We start from the raw sequence: 13,509 nt of genomic DNA on the forward strand, positions 1-13,509 counted from the left end.
ATGTTGTGTTGCTACCATGTTGTTGTCATGTTGTGTTGCTACCATGCTGTGTTGTCATGTGTTGCTGCCATGTTGTGTTTCTACCATTTTGTGTTGTCAAGTTGTGTTTCTACCATGTTGTGTTGCCATGTTGTGTTTCTACCATGTTGTGTTGTCATGTTGTGTTGCTACCATGTTGTTGTCATGTTGTGTTGCTACCATGCTGTGTTGTCATGTTGTGTTTCTACCATGTTGTTGTCATGTTGTGTCTCTACCATGCTGTGTTGTCATGTGTTGCTGCCATGTTGTGTTTCTACCATGTTGTGTTGTCATGTTGTGTTTCTACCATGTTGTGTTGCCATGTTGTGTTGCTACCATGCTGTGTTGTCATGTTGTGTTCTACCATGCTGTGTTGTCATGTGATGCTACCATGTTGTGTTGCTACCATGCTGTGTTGTCATGTTGTGTTTCTACCATGCTGTGTTGTCATGTTGTGTTGCTACCATGCTGTGTTGCTACCATGTTGTTGTCATGTTGTGATTCTACCATGTTTTGTTGTCATGTGTTCCTACCATGTTGTGTTGTCATGTTGTGTTTCTACCATGTTGTGTTGTCATGTTGTGTTTCTACCATGTTGTGTTGTCATGTTGTGTTGCTACCATGTTGTTGTCATGTTGTGTCGCTACCATGCTGTGTTGTCATGTTGTGTTGCTACCATGTTGTTGTCATGTTGTGTTTCTACCATGCTGTGTTGTCATGTGTTGCTGCCATGTTGTGTTTCTACCATGTTGTGTTGTCATGTTGTGTTTCTACCATGTTGTGTTGCTACCATGCTGTGTTGTCAAGTTGTGTTTCTACCATGCTGTGTTGTCATGTTGTGTTTCTACCATGCTGTGTTGTCAGAGCCCCAGGACAGCAACACAATCAGACCCCACAGAGCCCCAGGACAGCAACACAAACAGACCCCACAGAGCCCCAGGACAGCAACACAACCAGACCCCACAGAGCCCCAGGACAGCAACACAACCAGACCCCACAGAGCCCCAGGACAGCAACACAACCAGACCCCACAGAGCCCCAGGACAGCAACACAAACAGACCCCACAGAGCCCCAGGACAGCAACACAATTAGACCCCACAGAGCCCCAGGACAGCAACACAACCAGACCCCACAGAGCCCCAGGACAGCAACACAAACAGACCCCACAGAGCCCCAGGACAGCAACACAATTAGACCCCACAGAGCCCCAGGACAGCAACACAAACAGACCCCACAGAGCCCCAGGACAGCAACACAAACAGACCCCACAGAGCCCCAGGACAGCAACACAAACAGACCCCACAGAGCCCCAGGACAGCAACACAAACAGACCCCACAGAGCCCCAGGACAGCAACACAAACAGACCCCACAGAGCCCCAGGACAGCAACACAAACAGACCCCACAGAGCCCCAGGACAGCAACACAAACAGACCCCACAGAGCCCCAGGACAGCAACACAAACAGACCCCACAGAGCCCCAGGACAGCAACACAAACAGACCCCACAGAGCCCCAGGACAGCAACACAACTAGACCCCACAGAGCCCCAGGACAGCAACACAACTAGACCCCACAGAGCCCCAGGACAGCAACACAAACAGAGCCCACAGAGCCCCAGGACAGCAACACAAACAGACCCCACAGAGCCCCAGGACAGCAACACAAACAGACCCCACAGAGCCCCAGGACAGCAACACAAACAGACCCCACAGAGCCCCAGGACAGCAACACAAACAGGACAGCAACACAAACAGACCCCACAGAGCCCCAGAACAGCAACACAACTAGACCCCACAGAGCCCCAGGACAGCAACACAAACAGAGCCCACAGAGCCCCAGGACAGCAACACAAACAGACCCCACAGAGCCCAGGACAGCAACACAAACAGACCCCACAGAGCCCCAGGACAGCAACACAAACAGACCCCAAAGAGCCCCAGGACAGCAACACAAACAGACCCCACAGAGCCCCAGGACACCAACACAATCAGACCCCACAGAGCCCCAGGACAGCAACACAAACAGACCCCACAGAGCCCCAGGACAGCAACACAAACAGACCCCACAGAGCCCCAGGACAGCAACACAAACAGACCCCACAGAGCCCCAGGACAGCAACACAAACAGACCCCACAGAGCCCCAGGACAGCAACACAAACAGACCCCACAGAGCCCCAGGACAGCAACACAAACAGACCCCACAGAGCCCCAGGACAGCAACACAATCAGACCCCACAGAGCCCCAGGACAGCAACACAAACAGACCCCACAGAGCCCCAGGACAGCAACACAACTAGACCCCACAGAGCCCCAGGACAGCAACACAAACAGAGCCCACTGAGCCCCAGGACAGCAACACAAACAGACCCCACAGAGCCCCAGGACAGCAACACAAACAGGACAGCAACACAAACAGACCCCACAGAGCCCCAGGACAGCAACACAACTAGACCCCACAGAGCCCCAGGACAGCAACACAAACAGACCCCACAGAGCCCCAGGACAGCAACACAAACAGACCCCACAGAGCCCCAGGACAGCAACACAAACAGACCCCACAGAGCCCCAGGACAGCAACACAAACAGACCCCACAGAGCCCCAGGACAGCAACACAAACAGAGCCCACAGAGCCCCAGGACAGCAACACAAACAGACCCCACAGAGCCCCAGGACAGCAACACAAACAGACCCCACAGAGCCCCAGGACAGCAACACAAACAGACCCCACAGAGCCCCAGGACAGCAACACAAACAGACCCCACAGAGCCCCAGGACAGCAACACAAACAGACCCAACCAAATCACGAGAAAACAAAAAGATAATTACTTGACACATTGGAAAGAATTAACAAAAAATCCGAGCAAACTAGAATGCTATTTGGCCCTAAACAGAGAGAGACACAGTGGCAGAATACCTGACCACTGTGACTGACCCAAACTTAAGGAAAGCTTTGACTATGTACAGACTCAGTGAGCGTAGCCTTGCTATTGAGAAAGGCCGCCGTAGGCAGACCGGGCTCTCAAGAGAAGACAGGCTATGTGCAACACTGCCCACAAAAATGAGGTGGAAACTGAGCTGCACTTCCTAACCTCCTGCCCAAATGTATGACCATATTAGAGACACATATTTCCTTCAGATTACACAGATACACAAAGAATTATAAAACAAATCCAATTTTGATAAACTCCCATATCTACTGGGTGAAATACCACAGTGTGCCATCACAGCAGCAAGATGTGTGACCTGTTGCCACAAGAAAAGGTCAACCAGTGAAGAACAAACACCATTGTAAATACAACCCATATTTATGTTGATTTATTTTCCCTTTTGGTAACTATTTGCACATAAAATGACATTTTAAATGTATTTATTTTTTGGGGAACTTCTGTGAGTGTCATTTTTATTGTTTATTTTACTTTGTTTATTATCTACTTCACATGGTTTGGCAGACAGACAGACAGACAGACAGACAGACAGACAGACAGACAGACAGACAGACAGACAGACAGACAGACAGACAGACAGACAGACAGACAGACAGACAGACACAGAGACAGACAGACAGACAGGCAGGCAGGCAGACAGACAGACAGACAGACAGACAGACAGACAGACAGACAGACAGGCAGGCAGGCACAGAGACAGACAGACAGACAGACAGACAGACAGACAGACAGACAGACAGACAGACAGACAGACAGACAGACAGACAGACAGACAGACAGACAGACAGACAGACAGACAGAGAGGACAGAGAGAGAGAAAGAGAGACAGACAGGACAGAGAGAGAGACAGAGAGAGACAGACAGGACAGAGAGAGAGACAGAGACAGAGACAGCCAGCCAGACAGACAGACAGACAGACAGACAGACAGACAGACAGACAGACAGACAGACAGACAGACAGACAGACAGACAGACAGACCTCCGGGCTGTAGTCCTGGGGGATATGGTCTGCTGGCAGGGGCCTGACTCCTCTCCTCCTCTCCTCCTCCTCCTCCTATTCCTCCTCCTCCCTTCATCCGGCCTGTCATACCGGCTGGCTTGTCCAGGTCCTGAGACGGAGAACAGAGACAGAGAGGAGAGACTAAAACAGGCTGATGGACGGAGTGAGAGAGAGAGACAGAGAGGAGGGACTAAAACAGGCTGATGGACGGAGTGAGAGAGAGAGACAGAGAGGAGGGACTAAAACAGGCTGATGGACGGAGTGAGAGAGAGAGAAGAGAGGAGGGACTAAAACAGGCTGATGGACGGAGTGAGAGAGAGAGACAGAGGAAAAGATAGAGAGAGACAGAGGGGGGAGGTCCATATCGGCCCAGTCACTGGAACTCTATCCTCCCTGGGTAATACCGTATAAACCGTAAGAGCTGCACACACACGACCTTCTGCTCTGCTCCCCCAGACACATGACCTTCTGCTCTGCTCCCCCAGACACACGACCTTCTGCTCCCCCAGACACACGACCTTCTGCTCTGCTCCCCCAGACAGATGACCTTCTGCTCTGCTCCCCCAGACACACGACCTTCTGCTCTGCTCCCCCAGACAGACACACGACCTTCTGCTCTGCTCCCCCAGACAGACACACAACCTTCTGCTCTGCTCCCCCAGATTATGATGTGTTATGATGTGGTATGATGTAGTATGATGTGGTATGATGTGGTATGATGTAGTATGATGTGGTATGATGTGTTATGATGCCTTATGATGTGGTATGATGTGTTATGATGTCTTATGATGTGTTATGATGTGGTATGATGTAGTATGATGTCTTATGATGTGTTATGATGTGGTATGATGTGGTATGATGTCTTATGATGTGGTATGATGTCTTATGATGTCTTATGATGTCTTATGATGTGGTATGATGTCTTATGATGTGGTATGATGTCTTATGATGTCTTATGATGTGATATGATGTGGTATGATGTGGTATGATGTCTTATGATGTGGTATGATGTGGTATGATGTCTTATGATGTGGTATGATGTCTTATGATGTGGTATGATGTCTTATGAATTCTTATGATGTCTTATGATGTGATATGATGTGGTATGATGTCTTATGAATTCTTATGATGTGGTATGATGTCTTATGATGTCTTATGATGTGATATGATGTGGTATGATGTCTTATGATGTGGTATGATGTCTTATGAATTCTTATGATGTGTTATGAATTCTTATGATGTGTTATGATGTGGTATGATGTGGTATGATGTTGTATGATGTGGTATGATGTCTCACGGCCTTCCCTGTAGCTCAGTTGGTAGAGGGTGGTGTTTGCAACGCCAGGGTTGTGGGTTCGATTCCCACGGGGGACCAGTACAGAATTTTTTTTTTAATGAAATGTATGAAATGTCTGCATTCACTAATGTAAGTCACTCTGGATAAGAGTGTCTGCTAAATGACTAAAATGTAATGAAGTGTTATGTTATGAAGTGTTATGTTATGAAGTGTTGTTTTATGAAGTGTTATGTTGTGTTATGTGTTATGAAGTGTTATGTTATGAAGTGTTATGTTATGAAGTGTTATGTTATGAAGTGTTATGTTATGAAGTGTTATGTGTTATGTTATGAAGTGTTAAGTGATGTGTTATGTTGTGTTATGTGTTATGAAGTGTTATGTTATGAAGTGTTATATTATGAAGTGTTATGTGTTATGAAGTGTTAAGTGATGTGTTGTGAAGTGTTATGAAGTGTTATGTTATGAAGTGTTGTGAAGTGTTGTGTTATGAAGTGTTGTGAAGTGTTGTGTTATGATGTGTTATGTTATGAAGTGTTATGTTATGAAGTGTTATGTTATGAAGTGTTATATTATGAAGTGTTATGTTATGAAGTGTTATGTTATGAAGTGTTGTGTTGTGAAGTGTTATGTTATGACGTGTTGTGTTATGAAGTGTTGTGAAGTGCTATGATGTGTTATGAAGTGTTATGTTATGAAGTGTTATGATGTGTTATGTTATGAAGTGTTATGATGTGTTATGAAGTGTTATGTTATGAAGTGTTATGATGTGTTATGTTATGAAGTGTTATGTTATGAAGTGTTGTGTTATTTTATGATGTGTTATGTTATGAAGTGTAATGTTGTGAAGTGTTATGAAGTGTTGTGTTATGTTATGAAGTGTTATGTTATGAAGTGTAATGTTATGCTCCAGGGCCCAACAGCAGAAGAGGGAACCTGGGGTCTGAATCCAGCAGCCCTCCAGTTGTATGAAATACGGTAGTTTAGTAACTCAATCCCCCCCCTGTAGTCTGCTCTATTCATACTGCACACACACACACACACACACACACACACACACACACACACACACACACACACACACACACACACACACACGAGACACACAGAGACACACACACACACACACATACACACACACACACACACACACACACACACACACACACACACACACACACACACACACACACACACACACACACACACACACACACACACACACACACACACACACACACACACACACACACACACACACACACACACACACACACACACACACACACACACACACACACACACACACACACACACACACACACACACACACACACAGACACACACACACACGATCAGATGGCCTACATAAATGATAGGAAGGTATTGTGAATAAAAAGGCCAGGTTGAAGAGGAAGTGAAGGGTTGTAGGGTTGAAGAGGAAGTGAAGGGTTGTAGAGGAAGTGAAGGGTTATAGAGGAAGTGAAGGGTTGTAGAGGAAGTGAAGGGTTGTAGAGGAAGTGAAGGGTTGTAGAGGAAGTGAAGGGTTGAAGAGGAAGTGAAGGGTTGTAGAGGAAGTGAAGGGTTGTAGAGGAAGTGAAGGGTTGTAGAGGAAGTGAAGGGTTGTAGAGGAAGTGAAGGGTTGTAGAGGAAGTGAAGGGTTATAGAGGAAGTGAAGGGTTGTAGAGGAAGTGAAGGGTTGTAGGGTTGTAGAGGAAGTGAAGGTTTGTAGAGGAAGTGAAGGGTTGTAGAGGAAGTGAAGGGTTATAGAGGAAGTGAAGGGTTGAAGAGGAAGTGAAGGGTTGTAGAGGAAGTGAAGGGTTGTAGAGGAAGTGAAGAGCTGTAGAGGAAGTGAAGGGTTGTAGAGGAAGTGAAGGGTTGTAGAGGAAGTGAAGGGTTGTAGAGGAAGTGAAGGGTTATAGAGGAAGTGAAGGGTTATAGAGGAAGTGAAGGGTTGTAGAGGAAGTGAAGGGTTGTAGAGGAAGTGAAGGGTTGTAGAGGAAGTGAAGGGTTGTAGAGGAAGTGAAGAGTTGTAGAGGAAGTGAAGGGTTATAGAGGAAGTGAAGGGTTGTAGAGGAAGTGAAGGGTTGTAGAGGAAGTGAAGGGTTGTAGAGGAAGTGAAGGGTTGTAGAGGAAGTGAAGGGTTGTAGAGGAAGTGAAGGGTTGAAGAGGAAGTGAAGGGTTGTAGAGGAAGTGAAGGGTTGTAGAGGAAGTGAAGGGTTATAGAGGAAGCGAAGGGTTGTAGAGGAAGTGAAGGGTTGTAGAGGAAGTGAAGGGTTATAGAGGAAGTGAAGGGTTGTAGAGGAAGTGAAGGGTTGTAGAGGAAGCGAAGGGTTATAGAGGAAGTGAAGGGTTGTAGAGGAAGTGAAGGGTTGTAGAGGAAGCGAAGGGTTGTAGAGGAAGTGAAGGGTTGTAGAGGAAGTGAAGGGTTGTAGGGTTGTAGAGGAAGTGAAGGGTTATAGAGGAAGTGAAGGGTTGTAGAGGAAGTGAAGGGTTATAGAGGAAGTGAAGGGTTATAGAGGAAGTGAAGGGTTAAAGAGGAAGTGAAGGGTTGTAGAGGAAGTGAAGACAGCTGTGTGTGTTTGTCTCACCGTGCTGCCGTCTGACAACACAGGGGCGAAGAGGCTGTCCAGGTAGCGATCCACTCCTCTCTGAGTCGGACCGTCGCCGATCACATCAGCCTCCACTGGAGAGGAGACACTGTTAATATCACTATACTGGTGTGTGTGTGTGTGTGTGTGTGTGTGTGTGTGTGTGTGTGTGTGTGTGTGTGTGTGTGTGTGTGTACCGTGGCTGGAGTATCCGTCAGAGTCTGGTCGGCTGTACGCAGGTTGGGTGGTGCTGATGAAGGGCGGCTCGTCATCACTGTCAAAACCACTGCCAAACAGAGTCCTGGTCTCACACACACACACACACACACACACACACACACACACACACACACACACACAGGCTGGGTGATTAGTAACATTCCACAGTGAAGGTCTAGACTGGGTTTGTGTGTGTGTGTGTGTGTGTGTGTGTGTGTGTGTGTGTGTGTGTGTGTGTGTGTGTGTGTGTGTGTGTGTGTGTGTGTGTGTGTGTGTGTGTGTGTGTGTGTGTGTGTGTGTGTGTGTGTGTGTGTGTGTGTGTGTGTGTGTGTGTGTGTGTGTGTGTGTGTGTGTGTGTGTGTGTGTGTGTGTGTGTGTGTGTGTGTGTGTGTGTGTGTGTGTGTGGACTCACAGCCTGGCGTTGGTTCGAACTCTATTCGGATCCTCAGCTGAGATGATGTAGTAACTCTTCTGTTTGGGGAAGTCGGACAGCAGCTCCAAGTCTGAGATCTGAAACCGGATTCAGTTAGAGAGTCGGACAGCAGCTCCAAGTCTGAGATCTGAAACCGGATTCAGTTAGAGAGTCGGACGGCAGCTCCAAGTCTGAGATCTGAAACCGGATTCAGTTAGAGAGTCGGACAGCAGCTCCAAGTCTGAGATCTGAAACCGGATTCAGTTAGAGAGTCGGACGGCAGCTCCAAGTCTGAGATCTGAAACCGGATTCAGTTAGAGAGTCGGACGGCAGCTCCAAGTCTGAGATCTGAAACCGGATTCAGTTAGAGAGTCGGACGGCAGCTCCAAGTCGATAACTCTCAGTTAACCCGATTACTCTCAGTTAGCCTGATAACTCTCGGTTAGCCTGATCACTCTCAGTTAACCTGATAACTCTCAGTTAACCTGATAACTCTCAGTTAACCCGATAACTCTCGGTTAGCCTGATAACTCTCGGTTAGCCTGATAACTCTCGGTTAGCCTGATAACTCTCGGTTAGCCTGATAACTCTCGGTTAGCCTGATCAACTCTGAGTTAACCTGATAACTCTCAGTTAGCCTGATCACTCTCAGTTAGCCTGATCACTCTCAGTTAACCTGATAACTCTCAGTTAACCTGATAACTCTCAGTTAACCCGATAACTCTCGGTTAGCCTGATAACTCTCGGTTAGCCTGATAACTCTCGGTTAGCCTGATCAACTCTGAGTTAACCTGATAACTCTCAGTTAGCCTGATAACTCTCAGTTAACCTAAATAATCTCAGTTAACGCGATAACTCTCGGTTAGCCCGATAACTCTCGGTTAGCCCGATAACTCTCGGTTAGCCCGATAACTCTCAGTTAGCCTGATAACTCTCGGTTAGCCTGATAACTCTCGGTTAGTCTGATAACTCTCGGTTAGCCTGATCAACTCTGAGTTAACCTGATAACTCTCAGTTAGCCTGATAACTCTCAGTTAGCTGAATGTGGTGTGTGTGTGTGTCTGTGTCTGTGTGTGTGTGTGTGTGTGTGTGTGTGTGTGTGTGTGTGTGTGTGATATATACCCACCAGATCCATGACGTAATCGTGACCGGCTAGCTCCGCCCACTGCCCATGCTCCTTCATCAGTACAGACCAGCCCCTCCACTCCTCACACGCCCCCCTACAGGAATACAGAGAGACAGTACAGACCAGCCCCTCCACTCCTCACACGCCCCCTACAGGAATACAGAGAGACAGTATAGACCAGCCCCTCCACTCCCCCCTACAGGAACACAGAGAGACAGTACAGACCAGCCCCTCCACTCCTCACACGCCCCCCTACAGGAATACAGAGAGACAGTACAGACCAGCCCCTCCACTCCCCCCTACAGGAACACAGAGAGACAGTACAGACCAGCCCCTCCACTCCTCACACCCCCCTTACAGGAACACAGAGAGACAGTACAGACCAGCCCCTCCACTCCTCACTCCCCCCTACAGGAACACAGAGAGACAGTACAGACCAGCCACTCCACACCCCCCTACAGGAACACAGAGAGACAGTACAGACCAGCCCCTCCACTCCCCCCTACAGGAACACAGAGAGACAGTACAGACCAGCCCCTCCACTCCCCCCTACAGGAACACAGAGAGACAGTACAGACCAGCCACTCCACACCCCCCTACAGGAACACAGAGAGACAGTACAGACCAGCCCCTCCACACCCCCCTACAGGAACACAGAGAGACAGTACAGACCAGCCCCTCCACTCCTCACACACCCCCCTACAGGAACACAGAGAGACAGTACAGACCAGCCCCTCCACTCCCCCTACAGGAACACAGAGAGACAGTATAGACCAGCCCCTCCACTCCCCCCTACAGGAACACAGAGAGACAGTATAGACCAGCCCCTCCACACCCCCCTACAGGAACACAGAGAGACAGTACAGACCAGCCCCTCCACTCCCCCTACAGGAACACAGAGAGACAGTACAGACCAGCCCCTCCACTCCCCCCCTACAGGAACACAGAGAGACAGTATAGACCAGCCCCTCCACTCCCCCCTACAGGAACACAGAGAGACAGTATAGACCAGCCCCTCCACTCCCCCCTACAGGAACACAGAGAGACAGTACAGACCAGCCCCTCCACTCCCCCCTACAGGAACACAGAGAGACAGTATAGACCAGCCCCTCCACTCCCCCTACAGGAACACAGAGAGACAGTACAGACCAGCCCCTCCACTCCCCCCTACAGGAACACAGAGAGACAGTACAGACCAGCCCCTCCACTCCCCCCTACAGGAACACAGAGAGACAGTACAGACCAGCCCCTCCACTCCCCCCTACAGGAACACAGAAAGACAGTACAGACCAGCCCCTCCACTCCCCCCTACAGGAACACAGAGAGACAGTACAGACCAGCCCCTCCACTCCCCCCTACAGGAACACAGAGAGACAGTACAGACCAGCCCCTCCACTCCCCCCTACAGGAACACAGAGAGACAGTACAGACCAGCCCCTCCACTCCCCCCTACAGGAACACAGAGAGACAGTACAGACCAGCCCCTCCACTCCCCCCTACAGGAACACAGAGAGACAGTACAGACCAGCCCCTCCACTCCCCCCCTACAGGAACACAGAGAGACAGTACAGACCAGCCCCTCCACACCCCCCTACAGGAACACAGAGAGACAGTACAGACCAGCCCCTCCACTCCCCCCTACAGGAACACAGAGAGACAGTACAGACCAGCCCCTCCACTCCTCACACACCCCCTACAGGAACACAGAGAGACAGTACAGACCAGCCCCTCCACTCCCCCCTACAGGAACACAGAGAGACAGTACAGACCAGCCCCTCCACTCCCCCCTACAGGAACACAGAGAGACAGTACAGACCAGCCCCTCCACACCCCCCTACAGGAACACAGAGAGACAGTACAGACCAGCCCCTCCACTCCCCCCTACAGGAACACAGAGAGACAGTACAGACCAGCCCCTCCACACCCCCCTACAGGAACACAGAGAGACAGTATAGACCAGCCCCTCCACTCCCCCCTACAGGAACACAGAGTGACAGTACAGACCAGCCCCTCCACACCCCCCTACAGGAACACAGAGAGACAGTACAGACCAGCCCCTCCACACCCCCCTACAGGAACACAGAGAGACAGTATAGACCAGCCCCTCCACTCCCCCCTACAGGAACACAGAGTGACAGTACAGACCAGCCCCTCCACACCCCCTACAGGAACACAGAGAGACAGTATAGACCAGCCCCTCCACTCCTCCCTACAGGAACACAGAGAGACAGTACAGACCAGCCCCTCCACACCCCCCTACAGGAACACAGAGAGACAGTATAGACCAGCCCCTCCACTCCTCACACGCCCCCTACAGGAACACAGAGAGACAGTACAGACCAGCCCCTCCACTCCCCCCTACAGGAACACAGAGAGACAGTACAGACCAGCCCCTCCACTCCTCCCTACAGGAACACAGAGAGACAGTACAGACCAGCCCCTCCACTCCCCCTACAGGAACACAGAGAGACAGTATAGACCAGCCCCTCCACTCCCCCCTACAGGAACACAGAGAGACAGTACAGACCAGCCCCTCCACACCCCCCTACAGGAACACAGAGAGACAGTACAGACCAGCCCCTCCACTCCCCCCCTACAGGAACACAGAGAGACAGTATAGACCAGCCCCTCCACTCCCCCCTACAGGAACACAGAGAGACAGTACAGACCAGCCCCTCCACTCCCCCTACAGGAACACAGAGAGACAGTATAGACCAGCCCCTCCACTCCTCCCTACAGGAACACAGAGAGACAGTACAGACCAGCCCCTCCACTCCTCCCTACAGGAACACAGAGAGACAGTACAGACCAGCCCCTCCACTCCCCCCCTACAGGAACACAGAGAGACAGTATAGACCAGCCCCTCCACTCCCCCCTACAGGAACACAGAGAGACAGTATAGACCAGCCCCTCCACACCCCCCCCTACAGGAACACAGAGAGACAGTATAGACCAGCCCCTCCACTCCCCCCTACAGGAACACAGAGAGACAGTACAGACCAGCCCCTCCACTCCCCCCTACAGGAACACAGAGAGACAGTATAGACCAGCCCCTCCACTCCCCCTACAGGAACACAGAGAGACAGTATAGACCAGCCCCTCCACACCCCCCTACAGGAACACAGAGAGACAGTACAGACCAGCCCCTCCACTCCCCCCTACAGGAACACAGAGAGACAGTACAGACCAGCCCCTCCACTCCCCCCTACAGGAACACAGAGAGACAGTACAGACCAGCCCCTCCACTCCCCCCTACAGGAACACAGAGAGACAGTATAGACCAGCCCCTCCACTCCCCCCTACAGGAACACAGAGAGACAGTACAGACCAGCCCCTCCACTCCTCCCTACAGGAACACAGAGAGACAGTATAGACCAGCCCCTCCACTCCCCCCTACAGGAACACAGAGAGACAGTACAGACCAGCCCCTCCACTCCCCCCTACAGGAACACAGAGAGACAGTACAGACCAGCCCCTCCACTCCCCCCTACAGGAACACAGAGAGACAGTACAGACCAGCCCCTCCACTCCCCCCTACAGGAACACAGAGAGACAGTATAGACCAGCCCCTCCACTCCCCCCTACAGGAACACAGAGAGACAGTAAACAACATGGTTTGATAGTGGGATGGTAGGATAGGATACCTGTGTAGTAGGATGGTAGGATAGGATACCTGTGTCGTAGGATGGTAGGATAGGATACCTGTGTAGTGGGATGGTAGGATAGGATACCTGTGTTGTGGGATGGTAGGATAGGATACCTGTGTAGTGGGATGGTAGGATAGGATACCTGTGTAGTAGGATGGTAGGATAGGATACCTGTGTAGTGGGATGGTAGGATAGGATACCTGTGTAGTGGGATGGTAGGATAGGATACCTGTGTAGTAGGATGGTAGGATGCC

At 50.3% G+C, this 13,509-nt stretch overlaps 1 protein-coding gene across 1 annotated transcript in view; it reads right to left on the reverse strand.

Annotated features, from left to right (window-relative positions):
- The window catches only part of LOC106595859 (unconventional myosin-XV), a gene marked incomplete at its 5' end in the record, with an annotated part of 220,734 nt that overhangs the window by 144,252 nt on the left and 62,973 nt on the right, over window positions 1–13,509 (reverse strand). The window contains 5 exons of the mRNA XM_045712658.1: window positions 3,946–4,075; window positions 7,852–7,946; window positions 8,049–8,152; window positions 8,483–8,580; window positions 9,609–9,702. Coding sequence (XP_045568614.1) covers window positions 3,946–4,075; window positions 7,852–7,946; window positions 8,049–8,152; window positions 8,483–8,580; window positions 9,609–9,702 — 521 coding nt within the window. The remainder of the gene's footprint in view (window positions 1–3,945; window positions 4,076–7,851; window positions 7,947–8,048; window positions 8,153–8,482; window positions 8,581–9,608; window positions 9,703–13,509) is intronic.

The sequence above is a fragment of the Salmo salar genome, unplaced genomic scaffold, assembly GCF_905237065.1.
Source record: "Salmo salar unplaced genomic scaffold, Ssal_v3.1, whole genome shotgun sequence".
Lineage (NCBI taxonomy): Eukaryota > Metazoa > Chordata > Actinopteri > Salmoniformes > Salmonidae > Salmo > Salmo salar.